Source organism: Polyodon spathula, chromosome 28 (genome assembly GCF_017654505.1).
Source record: "Polyodon spathula isolate WHYD16114869_AA chromosome 28, ASM1765450v1, whole genome shotgun sequence".
In the NCBI taxonomy this organism is placed as follows: Eukaryota; Metazoa; Chordata; class Actinopteri; order Acipenseriformes; family Polyodontidae; genus Polyodon; species Polyodon spathula.
Window position 1 is genome coordinate 1,496,831 of NC_054561.1, and position 14,906 is coordinate 1,511,736.

At 44.2% G+C, this 14,906-nt stretch overlaps 1 protein-coding gene across 4 annotated transcripts; it reads right to left on the reverse strand.

Annotated features, from left to right (window-relative positions):
• Positions 1 to 1,183: 1,183 nt before the first annotated feature.
• On the reverse strand, positions 1,184 to 13,829 carry LOC121302028 (endoplasmic reticulum membrane sensor NFE2L1-like). Of its 4 annotated transcripts, none has more exons than XR_005947673.1 (7): positions 13,161 to 13,829; positions 6,084 to 6,302; positions 5,808 to 5,897; positions 5,506 to 5,667; positions 3,755 to 5,109; positions 3,588 to 3,638; positions 1,184 to 2,834 (listed from the first exon to the last, which is right to left on the reverse strand). XR_005947673.1 is itself a non-coding variant. In XM_041231819.1 (7 exons), the coding sequence occupies exons 1-6, from the start codon at positions 13,719 to 13,721 to the stop codon at positions 3,635 to 3,637; spliced, it is 2,385 nt and encodes a 794-aa protein (XP_041087753.1). In that variant the 5' UTR covers positions 13,722 to 13,829; the 3' UTR covers positions 1,184 to 2,834; positions 3,588 to 3,634. The 4 variants fall into 4 exon arrangements, 3 of the variants coding, with proteins under 3 accessions (XP_041087753.1, XP_041087752.1, XP_041087751.1); XM_041231819.1 differs by having other exon boundaries at positions 3,761 to 5,109; XM_041231818.1 differs by lacking the exon at positions 1,184 to 2,834 and having other exon boundaries at positions 2,844 to 3,638; positions 3,761 to 5,109.
• Between the last annotated feature and the right edge of the window lie 1,077 nt (positions 13,830 to 14,906).

A 14,906-nucleotide genomic window follows, 5' to 3' on the forward strand; every position in this document is an offset into this window, starting at 1 on the left:
AAAAAAAAAAGGAAGAAAAAATCTTGTCCTCTGTTCTTTAGAAAAAAACATGTTTTGTTTGAATATACACAGTTGTGTTGAACAATTTTCGAAAACTGTGGACAAAACACAAAAATGTATATATAAAAAACAGTTTGTTTTGTTTTTTGGCTTTACGCAATAATTAATATCACAATATCAATAATATTAGTTACAAAATGTAGTACAGCCACGTCTAATTACCTCCGTACTGCACACATGCACAGTACAGACAGGGTGCGTCTGGACCCCGACTTGCACTTTGTTTTGTTTTTTTATATATTCAGTTTAACAATAAATAAAAAAATTAAAAAGAAAATGAGCAAACTTATCTTACTGTAGGGAGTAGGCCTTGCCGCACCACGCACGCCACGGGTTGGATTTGTAAATGGACCGCCGTTCATCAGCACATAGCTCCCACCGCCCGGGTTTGTCTCTTCGCTCTTTTGGGCCAGTTGACTGTTTTGCTATATATTTGTTGGTTAACCCTTCGCTCCAAAGTAACCAGTTACCGTCGAAATACAAATAAAAAAAAAAAAGAAAGCGGAGAAAAACAACTCTGGGGTCAATTTCACCCACCAGTCAGTAAACCGCGACACCTGATCTAGTTATATTACGATAGAAATTAACGCGTCGCTTTTTAATTGGCTAAATTAACCTAGTCTAGTTATTCTTTTTTTCTATCCAAAAGTAACCCTATGATAAAATTAAACGTACAGACAGCTAAATCTGCGATGGATCATTTAAACAAAATTGCCAAACACGAGTTGACTGCTGTGGTAAAATATTTATATATATATATATATTATATATATATATATATATATATATATATATATATATATATATATATATATATATATATACACACACACACACACACACACACACACACACACACAAATAAAAGCAGTCCAGTCACTTAAATAAAAACATATTTTATTATTTCAGTAAAACAACAATCCCAGATTGCCAGCAAAACATTCAAAATAAAAAATTACAACCGAAAACAAATCAAAAACTTAAAACGGAAATAATAAGAATGACGGCACACTATGGTATTTGTACAAACAGATGGAATAAAAACGGTACATTTTAAAACCAACACAACATAAAAAAATAATATTTACAGAACAAACGGGGAGGGATGAGGGTTATTTATTTATATTTCGATATGTATTTTTTAAAAGCAACCAAAAAAAATAATCATTTTTTTTAAAAGGTGCTTTCAAATTTTTATTTATCCCAGTGTATCTATCATTTTTTTGAAAGCAAAAAACAAAACAAAAACCCTTGTATGTAATAATTGAGTAACTTTTCAAGTACTGTAATGAAATACGTTTGTTAGTGAAAAAACATTTTTTTTTAAATCACATTTTCTTTCTGATAGCTAACACTCAACATGGTGTTTAATTCCAGTGATAATCCAATTAATTTTGGAAAAAATTAACTGCAACCCAAAATATTATTTTCTCCAACGTCATCTGTAATACGTTCTCATTTTTTTTAATGAATGAAAAAGACATTTTCCATGAAGCAAAAAAAATAAATAATGTTTTCTAATGTTAGCTGTCATGTAAAACTAGCTCAAGGGCTGTATGTTGGGTTACTCATCACACTACATGTATGACCCCCCACTTTGTACACAGCAAGTGCCTTCTTATTCCCAATAAGTCTATTGGTTATGTCTGCTGTTTTAAGGCCTTTTTATCGATGTTTTTTATTATGATGATAATTTCAAAACAATGGTGTAAATTCGGGGGAAACTATAGAGTAACACTTCTATTCTCCGAACCAATTGTTCTGATAATCCAATTATGACACTGACTTTTTTGCGCATGACTCCCCAATTAAGAGTCCTCCTAAATAAATATAATTCACCCCTTTGCCTGCAAGTATAGAGCGTACAGCACTGTGCTGTTCTTTAGATATGAGATTGAGGGATGGTCAGCGTATCTTTGCAAATAGGGCAGAAGAGCACAGGACAGGCTGACGAGGGGCTGTTTGGATAACCGGGGGGTTCGGATAACAGGTGTTCGGATAACCGGGGTTCAGTAAGTTTCCCTGCATTTGAATTTTATTTTCTCAAAATGTTTAAATAAGTGGTATCAGCCTCAAAAAAAAAAAAAAAAAAAAAATACTAATAATCGAAATTTTTATAATCTTCCAGCTATACAAAACAAACAAAAAAAAGACACCAATAATAATAATAATAATAATAATAATACCCCCGTCCATACATGCTGCAAGTAAAAAAAAAATTAAAAAACCCACGTCTTACGAACATCTGCCCAGTTGTGCCGAGGAAAGGGACACTGCAGAAGAATGTTTTAAAATCTGATGGTGCTCCAGTATACTGGGGTTGGGACACCCCAGAAGCAATACATGCATGTATTATGCACACTGGACTAGATGCACGGTTGCTGAGCTTGAAGCTGCAAGTCAAAACATAGTTTCTCTTCACTCTGGTGTATCCGGCCTCTGCAGTGATCTGCAAACTGCTTTAACCCATACACTCCACAGCCAGTGCACTGCAGCCAAGCCCTGTTTACTGCGTATATATGAAGTTATGCACAAATATACAACAGCAGGCTTAGCAACAGCCCCTCCTACGCCAGGCCGTGGGCTCAAACGATTCACTTCGGTCACTCTCCAGAACCTGCTCTGGCCAAGTTTTAGTTATTCCCAAACAACGTTGTCGTCGGTCCGTCCGGTGGCTAACTCTGTTCCACTTGTCCTAACGAATGCAGCTCCTTTCCCGATGCAGGATAAACAGTCGACGTTATTTAAATCTACACCATCACGTCATTCCCATTCTTAAAAAAAAGAAAGAAATAATATATCCAACAACTAAAAGTTGTTCGAGCGCTTTCTAAAATCGAAATTAGATGAGGAAGGCGGGAAAAAAAAATAAAATGGAGAGATGGAAGATGCATGACATCGTATAACTTTGGTAAACCAACATTGGCAATAAAAAAAAATTTAAAAAAATTGTGCTTTCTCAAAACCTCCACTGTAAAAACTCACACCCACTTCCACCAACACAGCTCTGACGCGCCCTGCGACCCTTCGAAACTTCTCATTCAAAGGAGTTCCCTAAAACACCAGTACGAAACCGAATCAGCTTAGAATTATTATTTATTTATTTATTTTAATATCCTCAATCCTGTGAACCAACAACGCAAAGAATATCCCCCCAGACACTCCCACTGAACTGCACTTGGAATTTGTGTGTGCTTGCGTGCGTGTTTGTGTGTGTTTAAGCTAATGCATCCGAAATGGCGAGCAGCACTTTTTCCCCACGTTTGGACCACGACTCTTAACTCGAACCAGTCTTTTTCTTTTTCTAATCTGCCTTCTTAAAAAAAAAAACATCTCCTTCCCAAACTGACCTGCAGCTATCTGATGTGATACAGATTTCATTTCATTCAAAGTTCCTTTCATTTTTTTTTGTGTCCGTCTTCCACGTCATTATTTAGAAATCCTTGACATTTTTTTTCTTTTTTTTCCCCACAAATCCTACAGCAACCAACTTTTGTGCTTTAAAAAAAAAAAAAAATCTGGCTTACTCTTTCTTCTTCTTCTTCAGACAAGTCGCAAAAAATCTCAGATCACATTACCTTAAAAAAAAAAAAGAATAATTCCTTTATCATTTTTTTATGTACATACTGTTCTGTAATGTGTATATCTACTTATTTATTTATTTTTGTAATTGTTTTTTTAAAAGCAATCTCACTCTCACTTCTTCTTGTCTTTCGGTTTCTTCTCTGGCTTCCTAGACGGCTGCTGCTGCTCGTCGCGGAAGCTCCTGGGCACGAGGAGGACGCTGCCGTCGCTGCCATACTGCAGGGAGAACTCTCCAGCCGGGTAGGGCCTCCCGCTCTCATCCCGCAGCCTGGAGAACACCTCCTGGTGCAGGCTCTGCATCTTCTGCTTCATCTGCCTGAGGGACCGGACGAACTCCACTTTCTCCCGCAGCAGCCTCGCCTTGTCCCTGCGCAGCGCCTCCACGCCCCGCTCCAGGTTCAGGATGGTGTCCAGCTTCCTCTTGCGGCAGTTCTGGGCTGCCATCTTGTTCTTGCCCCGGCGGCGGATGTCCCGGACCAGGGCGAGCTGGGCCTCGCTCAGCTGGTGTTTCGACAACAGCTCGTTGAACTCCTCCACGGGCAGGTGGACGATCTTCTCGTTGGAGAAGGGGATTTTCATGGCCCGGGCTCTCCTCTCGTCTCTGCTCTGCTGCTTGTCCAGCAAGTCTTGCTGCTGCTGCTGCTTCTCCCTGCCCGCGCTCTTCTTTCCTGGAGCAGAGGGGAGGTCTGGGTGGGACGGGGCCAGGTTGTAGGTGTGGTTGTGGGCCACGTGCTCCAGCTGGGGGAGGTGGCTGAATCGGGAGGGGTCCTGGTAGCTCATGCGGCAGAACTTGCTGAACTCGGGCTGGTAGCAACCCCCTACCGCTCCCCCCTCCTCGAAATCCACCGCTTCCGAGTCTGTGCTGTAGCCCACCGCCCCTTCTTCCGAGAACGACGATGTAGAGGACGACGAAGATGAAGAAGAGGAGGTCTCGGAGCCGCTCGGGGAGGCGGGGCTCCGGCTGAAGTCGAGTGACAGCCCCGAGTCTGAATCGAACTCCTCCCTCAGCCGGGAGGCCTGGGCTGGGTTGAACCCCTCCACCAGGGCCAAGTCCAGCAGGCTGATCTCATCCAGAAGGGCCTCCTCCAGCAGCCCGGCGAGCGGGTCCTGCAGCCCCGTGCCGTTGGCGGAGCCGTTGAGCTGCGGGGGCAGGAGCACATCTGTCAGGTTGGGCGCTCCGAAGGTGGAGTCGATGTTGCTGGAGTTGCTGGAGGAGAGGTGGAGCAGGGAGGCGGGGGGGGAGGTCCCCATGTCCTCCATGGGGCAGGAGCCGAGCTCGGGGCAGTAGAATCCCCCCGGGAAGTCCTGGTTGCAGCTGGGCAGGGAGGCCTGGTGGAGGCTCACGTCCTGGTTGATGGGGGTGTGGGCGGAGAAGCTGAAGTCAGCCAGGGACCCTGTGTCCACTCCACTGCTGCTGGTGCTGGTGTTGAAGGAAGGGTCGGTGGCTTCATTTATTTCCATGTCCTACACGGGTGAACAAGGACGTGGTACAAATTACAGACCACAGACATCTGCATATGCAAACAATTATTCTTTATTAATTGTACTAAGACTAATACTGCAAAGGCTTCTTCTACTACTACTGCAGGGATGGAAATAAGACTACCGCTGCATAACAGTTTCATCAATTCCTGGTTTTACTCCAAGTTTAATAAGACACACCTGAGCTTGTTACCTGTACACACTGGGGCTAATCAAGCTCATAGTAAAACCTGGAATGGGTGAAACTGCTCTGCAAGAGGAGTCTTATTGCCCTGTAGCAGGAGTGGTAGTTTATTTATAGTGCACTGACGGTCTGTAACTTCATCCGTGTAAAAACTGCAGCTTGCCAGTAAAGCACTCCAATAAATAAGCTCTGACCTGCAGATCCATGATGGCCATGATATCCTGCCACTGCTGCTCCCGGTCCAGAGGAGAGTCAGTCTGGGACAGCAGGGGAGAGAGCAGGGGTCCCTGGGAGCTGGAAGTGGAGGGTCCCGCTTCACTGGGGTCCTCCAGCTCTGGATACACGGAGCCTGGGAACTAGAGGTGGTGCAACAACACCAAAAATAATAATAATAATAATAATAATAATACTACATTGGATTATTGTAGGAAAGAAACCCTCTCTCCTACAAAAAAAGTTTTATGAACTGCGAACTTCTGAAAGTATCGTTCAATACCTCGGTCTCTTCTACAAAAGGGAAAGTGGCTTCCAGCAGACTGAGGCATTCTTGTAGAGACGGGGAGGTTTGGTCCACAAGGCTGTGCAACTGTTGGGAGAAAGTTCCTTTTAGTGCTGCAATATGCATTATACAAAAGGTACAGCTGTATTTGTACGGTTTTACCATGCTACCCTAGTTAGCCTTTGTGTGTACAAGTAACAAGCTTATGTGAGTCTTGTTAAACCAGGAATGGATTAAACTGCTATGCAATGGGAGTCTCATTTGAAGCGATACCTGCTGTGGGATGCTCTCTCCAGTCTCTCCGTCCACAGGCCCCTCCCCCTGCCCCTGGTTCAGGCTGTTCCTCCAGCTCTCTCCCGTCCGCTCTTCCTCCTCCTCGCTGGGTCTCTTCTCCACCTTGTTCTCTTTCTGGCGGCTGCTGTAGTCGAACACCTCTCGCCCCGCGCCCAGGTCGATGTCCTGCCGCCACAGGATGTCAATCAGATCAATATCCTAGCAACACAAAACACAAACCACCGCCCCCTTCCTGTTAGAATTGTAAAACCAAAAAACACCAGTGCTCTGAAACACAGCTCTGGCCACCTTACAGAATTAACTCAACATGCTTGATAAAGTTGAACGTAACCTGCTGAATAATGTTAGGTTAACATAGTGAATTGCACAGCGCTTTGTAGTTTTCCATATACTTAATGAAAAACAGTAGACTTTTGCGATATCAGTAGTTTCTTTGATTACATGATGTTAAAATTATGTTCAAATTGATTTTAATTTAATTTTTTTATTAACGTCTCAATCTTTTCTGGCGGATGTCCCTTTTTGTTATTTCGGTTTTGCTTTCTATTTCTTGTTACTACTTAAATGCTCAGAAGCCAGGAGTTCTGAGAGATCAGAGCTCTGCTAATTAAAGCGTCTTTGCTGCAGCGGCATGAACGACTCCTGCGGTAGACTCACAAAAAGACTTGTTCAGGCTGGAAAGGGCAGATCAGTTCAGAGGAGGCTTGGAAGAGGGCCGACTGCTCAAATGCCTGTTCATTTCAATCATATGCCTAATATGGGCCACCAAGAAATAGAAAATAAAAGTTAGCAAGGACAGAGGTTAGATTTAAAATTAACGGGTGCATATATTTACACTGGAGACTGGGAGAGGCAGGCTTAGCAAATCAGACACAATTTGTGTGATGCGTCCTTACTGAAGGAATGAAGCTAAAAATAGCACCTACCCCCACCCCCCCTCCCTGGCAGTTTTTTTGGCAGGGTCCCAGAGGTCTCGGCTGACTGCCTTGAGTCACACACTGCACAGCTCAGACTCTTCTAGCATTTAATTTTCGTTTTTTCGCCCCAGAGAAGCAAGAGTGTTGATAAATGCACCTGACAGTACGCTGCATTAGCACAATCTCCACGTGTCCGGTTCTGATTCACAGACCTCTCTAGAGCTGTCTTTGTGTTGCTCCTGCTTGCATCACCCAGTGGAACCACGCGGTTCTGCACATCAGGCTGTACAATTGTACCATGTTTTTATTACCAGATTCGACCTCCAGGTCCTGAAATTTTTGTTTTGTTTTGTTTGCAACTGGCTCTAACCACTTAGCTTGCCAAGGCCTGTTGCTTGTGCACAGCCCCCCCCCCCCCCCCCCCGGAGTGAAACAGGTGCTGTCTGGCAAGTGAGACGTTAACTCAAACTTCCCATGCAGGCGTTACCTTTCTCGTCTCCGGCGTCTCCCTACCCTACAGTGCCCTGCGCGTCGTCCCTCCCGTCAAACCTGAACTCAACAATCCCAGGCAAGAACGAGCGGCAAGCAGAATCCCAACTCCCAAGCCAAGCCGACTCGACTCGCGTTTCAAAACTAGGGTATTTTTGTTTTCTGTTTTGTTCCCTCCACAAGCATCCAGCGTACTAAAACGCTCCCACTGCTGTCACAATCCACCACGCTACTGCTATCCCTCACGCAACATTTTCAGTATCTTGTACATTCATGATTATTTTTTAATATAAAGTCATGTACTTGTGTTACACTGTAATTACAAGCTTGATTGGCCATAATAAACAGGTAACGAGCACAGGGTGTGTGTTGTAGTAAATCTAGGGATGGGTCAAACTGCTATGCAGCGGGAGTCATATTTCCATCCCTTGTCTGTCTCTCTCTCTCTTCCCCCCTTTCTACCTGCATTGTCCACTGCAGGCATTTTCCAATCCCCAGCATCCGCAGCTCGGAAGCTGTCTGGCAAGAGTCCAGGGCTGCTTTCAGCCTTGGATTACAGGGCGGTCACAGGAGTACCAACCTCAAATTATTACACTCAGCCCTGTACTGTTGACTGAATGGAGGAAGAAAAAATAAATAAATGAAAGGGGGGGGGGTTACTGAAAGTCATGTGCCTGGAAAGAATCTGATTTAGGAATCTCATTAAGCCACAGCAGCAACAGGAGAATGTATCCGTCTGTCTGTGCCTGCCTGCCGCTCAGACGCAGGGCTGACGAACCTCCTAATTGAATTTACTAAACCCAGCTACAGACAGGGGTGTTTCCATTTAAACCATACCTGAGCTTGTTACCTGTACTCTGTGGCTAATCAAGCTCATAGTAAAACCTGGAATGGGTGAAACTGCTGTGCAATAGGAGTCTTCTTGCCATCCCTGCAATGAGAGAAAGGCATGGGACTGGGAGCCACTGTGGCTGCACCATACCAGGGATGAGAGCAAGGAGCAACGTGTGAAAGTGAATTCTGTATATTTATTATGTGTGTGCATGTGTATATGTACACGGATATAAGCATTTACAGATCTGTGCTGGGACGTGAACAGGTGGTTACATTGAAAACGGTTAGATTGGGTGGAACCAACAGTTTATTATTTATATAATAATAAAAAACCCACCAGGGCGCTCGAGGACTTTCTCCAGGGACGAGGCCAAGCCTCTACTCCGTTTACAGAAGGGACTCTGTATTCCAGCCCGGAAACTTGAACTTTGTGATTAAACAAAGTGACTCATGAGAAGAGTGCAGCTGTGAATCACTCTCATGACACTAATACTGTGGAGAGCTGGCCAAGCTGAGGCACGCATGCACACACCCAGCCCCCCCCTGCACACACACACAGCCCCCCCTACACACACACACACACACACACCCAGCCCCCCTATACACACACACACACACACACAAACACACACCCCCACGCCCCCCCTATACACACACACACACACACACACACACCGGGGTGCTTGTACTGTTCAACAGCTTAACACAGAACGCTACTTTAAAAAAAAAAACCCTTTCAAAAGGTGCAAAATGAAAATGTAACAGCCACGCTGTATATAACGAGGCCTTAAAATACACACATACCCGACATGGTTCTGGGGTGGAAATGCCACTCCTACTGCACAGCAGTTTGATCCATTCCAGATTTTACTACGAGCTCCAGTAACCACAGTGCGTACAGGTCACTCAGGTGTGCGTCTTATTAAAACCAGGAATGGATCAAACTGCTACGCAGTGGGAGTCTTACTTCCATCCCTGTGGAATGTTTCTAGTTTTGCAAGATACCCACAAACACCTGAACAGACACTACAGTACAGCAGTTCTGCCTCTCATGCACTGGAAGCCGCTGTGTCAGAGAGAGCCCGGTTTCACAAACCCTGTTACTAGGGGTGTGCTAAACTTTGTACTCCTAATTGCCTTGATAAGTAATTAAATAAAAAAGGCAGGTATTAAATAAATCCATTTGTTTTCTGTTGATTTCAAAACAAAAGGTCCTTTTCTCACATTTACAACATAGTACCAATCAATGGCTGTCTAACCAATTCCATTGACTGAGTTACTTTCCAAAAATGGGGCTAATTTCCAAAAATAACCGAAAAGAATAGTTCACACGACCTAGTCTCTGTAAGGCATCTGCTAAATTAACAAATAATAATAATAATAATAATAATGTTACAATACAGTCAACCTGTGTGTAATGCACTGAAGCACAGGGGCTTAAAGAGCAAGGCTATGGTCACTGCAGACACAGGTAGTCCTTCTATATACAGTTGCGGCTACGAGGGTGGCTTTCTTACTCGAAACCGCGGCCGAGGGAAGGGTGTTTATCATCTGGAGACTCCGATCAAGTTTCCAGTTGCACAAACAAAATTCCCAGCAGCGTTCCCGACTCTGTACTGTAACGGCATGTCTAGAAGGATCGCTTTCCCCACGTGTGCTGGGCGCTCACTGCCAGAGCCTGCCTGGATACATAGGGCGTGTTGCACAATACCTCCCATTAGTCAACAGCATATGCTTTCCATGACACTTTGAGGGCAAATAACAAGGTCGGTGTGCATGCTTGCAGACGGATAGCAAAGAGACATCCGTTCATTTTGAGTACGCCAGAGATATGCATTGTTTTATTTTTAAATGGTACAGCTGTTAACATAAAATTATTCTGTAGGTTTGTTTCCACTTTATGGAGCAAAATGTGTCAATTCTATATGTAGGGTGATGCAAAACGATTGGCCAGGACAGTGTTGCAGTCGGACTGGCATTGTGGGATGAAACAACTGCTAGTAATACTGAAGAGCCAGGACTTGAGCAGGCCGCTAGCGTAAAGGGTTATTTTTGTCTTCTCCGACATGTTGTGGCTGAACACGTCTGGGAGGGACACAAGACTGACAAAGAGGCATGAACTGGAATCCAGAGCCAGTTTTGTGCTGTTGCTAGACTGCTATGCAACAAGAAGAGCGCATGCTAGACCACGTCCTGTTGTGTACGTCTGTAAATGCAAAACATGCATGACCTACTGTATACAAACACAGACAAGGGTATAATACAGTGCCCTGAAATCTGTGCAGGGCAACCTAACCGGGAACCCAGGGGACTGCGTTGAATATCTCTGCAAAATTGCTATGCTGACATTCTTTAATCAGCAAGGTAAAAAAAACCACGCGAGATCGAATGACAAAGGGAGCACGGGGCAGGTGAAACAAAAAAGGGAAATAATATTGTGACTTCACAGTTTGGCTTCATCTTATTTAGTATGTAATGGCTAAATGAAGCTGCATTGAAAATTAACAATAACAAAATCTCAGCACTGCATTCATGTTATGTTGCCTGTTAATGCTGGGAGAGGAGGAATGGGAGGGGGAGGCCAGGCTGGTGCCAGAGATGAGACTCTTTGACATGACAGCTGGAGATCAGGACTTGCTTCAGGCTGAAACCCAACAAAAAAAAACCCTGGCTGCTTCATCTCTATGAAATCTGGAGCAATGGTTCTCACGCACACACCCACACACAGCTAAAAGAACCCAGCAACGGCACCACTCCCTCTACCTGTTGCTAGGTCATCACGTTCGCTGGCTGGAAATGCATTCTGGGAACACTTCTAGCCTTTTCTATCAACAGTGAGGAAGGATTATATTACTGTAAAAGTAAAACCTAGGAAAGCACCAAAGTTTTTTTTTGGGGGGAGGGGGGGGTTTTTTTTTTTTTTTTTTTTTTTTTTTTAAGAGTTACAGTAGAAACAGGTGCAGGGTGCAGGGTGCAATGCTGTTCTTTACTGCTGCAGATCTGTAGATATTGGTGGTGGGTTTGTTTTTGTTAGTTTTTTTTTTGTGTGCTTTTTTTGGTGAAAAGACTGCACTGGTTCAAAGCAGAAGCTAAACCTGAAAACTTATCAGACGCTTCGATATTCCGTCAGCCAACAAGAAAGCACAACGAAAACCCGACTCCGCGAGCGTGTCAATAGCGTACACCACGCCTTGACGATCCTCTTACTACTGCCTGCTTTTCACACATCAACTGCAGTCTAGACGGCTGGCACATCAGGATCAGGATGTGACAAGCATTCCTGTTTTCAGAATACCCTCAGAGTTCAGAATTGATTGTTTTCTTGTTGCTGCACGGTACTATTTCTGACAACATTCCAATACAATAATCACTAAAAAATAAATAAATAAATAAATAAATAATAATAATAATCCCCTGTGATGCGCAGGTTCAATGAAAACCGTTCAAAATGCATTTCAACTTCCTTATGCTTTCTTCGGAGAGAGCAATAGTCAAGACAGTTAGTCTAGCCTTAAAAAACAGGAACACTGCTGCAAACCATCAGACAGAAAGCTCTGATAAAACACTGGGTCACCAACACTTCTTCTGACACCGTCTCTGCATTCATGTGCGGTCAGCTAGGGTGTAACTAGGGTGTAGCAGTTCACAAAAAAAAAATTAAAAAAAAACAAAAAAAAAAAAAAAAACATTGTTAATTTAAAAGAAAAATAAATCAAATAAAACTTGTTTGGTGAGAAGTTTGTGGGTTTGAGCAATAAATGCAAACCTGGCAAGAGTCCTTAAGGCACTGATAAGTCAGTTTGTTACAAAGCACCCTCCCAGTTAGGGCTGATATTATTGCAGATGCAGTGGCCCTGATCTTGTACTAAAAGCTGTAAGTCACCGTGAGTAAAGCGAATGAAGAAACATGTGAAGGACATTACAGGGAAGGAAATAAGACTCTTACTGCACACTGCAGTCCACGTTTGAATACAAGCTTGATTACTATTATTATTACTATTATTTTCTTAGCAGACGACCTTATTCAGAGTGACTTACAATGGTTACAAAACATCACAGTATAAAGTGTTGCATTATAAAAATATCACATTACAGAATATCACAATACAGATAAGTGCAGTTATGAAAGTACAAAGTACAATTAGCTCCAGTCTATCGGTAACAAGCTCAGGTGTGTCTTATTAAAAACTCACAGTAAAAACAGGAATGGCTCACACTGCTATGGAATTGGAGTCTTACTTCAATCTCTGCATTAGACGGGTCCTGAACCCCAGGACTGGGTGCAGCAGCAGGGCTAGCATGAGTTTCTAACCCTGCTCAAACTCCTGATTGTTTCAATATTAATAATAACAGAATGAACTGAAGGCAGTTCTGAACCCCAGGACTGGGTGCAGCAGCAGCAGGGCTAGCATGAGTTTCTAACCCTGCTCAAACTCCTGATTGTTTCAATATTAATAATAACAGAATGAACTGAAGGCAGTTCTGAACCCCAGGACTGGGTGCAGCAGCAGCAGGGCTAGCATGAGTTTCTAACCCTGCTCAAACTCCTGATTGTTTCAATATTAATAATAACAGAATGAACTGAAGGCAGTTCTGAACCCCAGGGCTGGGTGCAGCAGCAGCAGGGCTAGCGTGAGTTTCTAACCCTGCTCAAACTCCTGATTGTTTCAATATTAATAATAACAGAATGAACTGAAGGCAGTTCTGAACCCCAGGGCTGGGTGCAGCAGCAGCAGGGCTAGCGTGAGTTTCTAACCCTGCTCAAACTCCTGACTCCTGATCATTTCAATCTGAACAGACCTCACATGCTGCGTACCTCTTTAGTCAGGTTGCTTCTGCTGCTGTCGTCGTTGAGTTCACTGCTGTCTCCTGGAGCCACAGCCCCCAGGTTCTCCTCCAGTTCCTGGCCGTAGCCCTGGTCCAGGGTCCCGTTGCCCCTCACAGCCGAATTCTCCAGGTTGCCCATCTCCTCCAGCACGCCGCTGGCATTCTCCAGGGCACTGCCACCACCACCGCTGCCGGACTGCGGGCTGGAGACCACAGGGCCCTCTGTGTCCCGGTAAGCCAGCCAGGCGCTGAGCTCCGTGCTGGGAACCTGCAGCCTGTCCAGGGAGCGCACCTCTCCCAGCAGCCAGCGGGAGGTGAAGTAGCAGTCTAGGTCCACGCTCTTCGGGTGCAGGCCATAGCCGTCCAGCGTGTTGCGGAGGTTGTGGAACTGAGTCTGGGTGTAGGCGGAGCTGGGGCCCAGGATGATCTCGCGCAGCGGGGGAAGCTGGGCGCTCAGGTAGGTGTCCACGTCGACCCTCACCCCGATCAGGCTGAGCAGGATGGTGAACTGGATCAGGCCCTCGGTCAAGTACTTCTTCAAGTAAAGCATGGTCTTTAATGAGAACTGGGTTAAACAATATAGTATTTGTTTAAAAAAAAAAAAAAAGTCTCTCTCTGCTCCTGAGTTTTTTTTTTTTTTTTTTTTTTTTACTTTATTATAAAAATTAGAGAAATATATATTACAAAAAAAAAAAAAAAGCGTTCTCAGTAAAGTTTGTTTTCTTCTTTAGGGCTTAGGGTTAGGGGGAGATGGGACGGGACAGGTGATTTTATAGATTCTTAAAAAAACAGTTCTTTTTTCCCCTCCCTCTCTCAGAAAACAACCAAAAGGGAGGTACACCTCCCCTCGTCTCCTCTCCTCTCCTCTCCTCTCCTCTCCTCTGTGAAGGGTTTGTTTTGGGTCCCCCCCCCCCCCAGAATTGAACTAGAGGCTTCAGAGAGGCTTCTCCCGTGGGCTACTGCTTCGAGAAACAAGCCAGGCGTAATGCAGCCGCGGCTCTCCAGGACCCGAAATCAAAACCCTTCCTCGTCGCTCGACTCGGGACTCCTGTGAAAAAAACAAAAAGGGGCGACAAGAAAGCACAAAACTGTATTAAACAAAATGTGCAAATCACAAAGGATTTCAAAAACAGACACACACCCTCCCCCCTAGAGAATTAATGAATTTTATATATTTTTTTTAAATAAAAAACAAGAACACGGGTGCCAATGTGTTGGGCATTTAGTCCTGCGAGAAACACTTTTAAGCTTTCTGAATACGGACGTTCAATTTAACAGCCTGCCAAGCTTTCCTGCAATAAACTGTCTGTGCTTTTCAGGGGCTGGCCCTTCGCCACTCTGCAGTGCAGGATCAGATGAGGAACCGGAGACCCCCCCACTAGCCTTTCCAAGGATCCACTGACTAAACCTGTGAGCGCCTGCAATGAAATACCTTCCAATCTACTCCTCCCCTCTCATCTGATGCTTTAGCATCACCGGGTTATAAAAAGAGGATTGCAAAATCACACACTTCAGAGCTGACAGGTCTGATGAAACCAGGTGCAACAATACGGCAATTTACTCATTTATTTATTTTTAAAACCCGTTTGCAACTTTCCTTTACAACAGAACCGCTATGCTACATTAGATTATTTTAGACAAAGAAAACAAGCAGAGAAGCATACACACCACCTGCGATAGCACTAGTTATTTATAAAGCGTTCTTATTAGACAGGATTCCTGCATGCATTTACTC

What these genes read in the sequence shown, in the direction of transcription:
- LOC121302028 (XM_041231819.1), bottom strand. Translation starts at nt 13,721, where the DNA reads ATGCTTTACTTGAAGAAGTACTTGACCGAGGGCCTGATCCAGTTCACC. An exon ending in GAAGCAACCTGACTAAAGAG is followed by an intron (nt 6,303 to 13,160) that starts GTACGCAGCATG and finishes TTGTGTTGCTAG; the next exon opens with GATATTGATCTGATTGACAT. An exon ending in CTTTTGTAGAAGAGACCGAG is followed by an intron (nt 5,668 to 5,807) that starts GTATTGAACGAT and finishes CACCACCTCTAG; the next exon opens with TTCCCAGGCTCCGTGTATCC.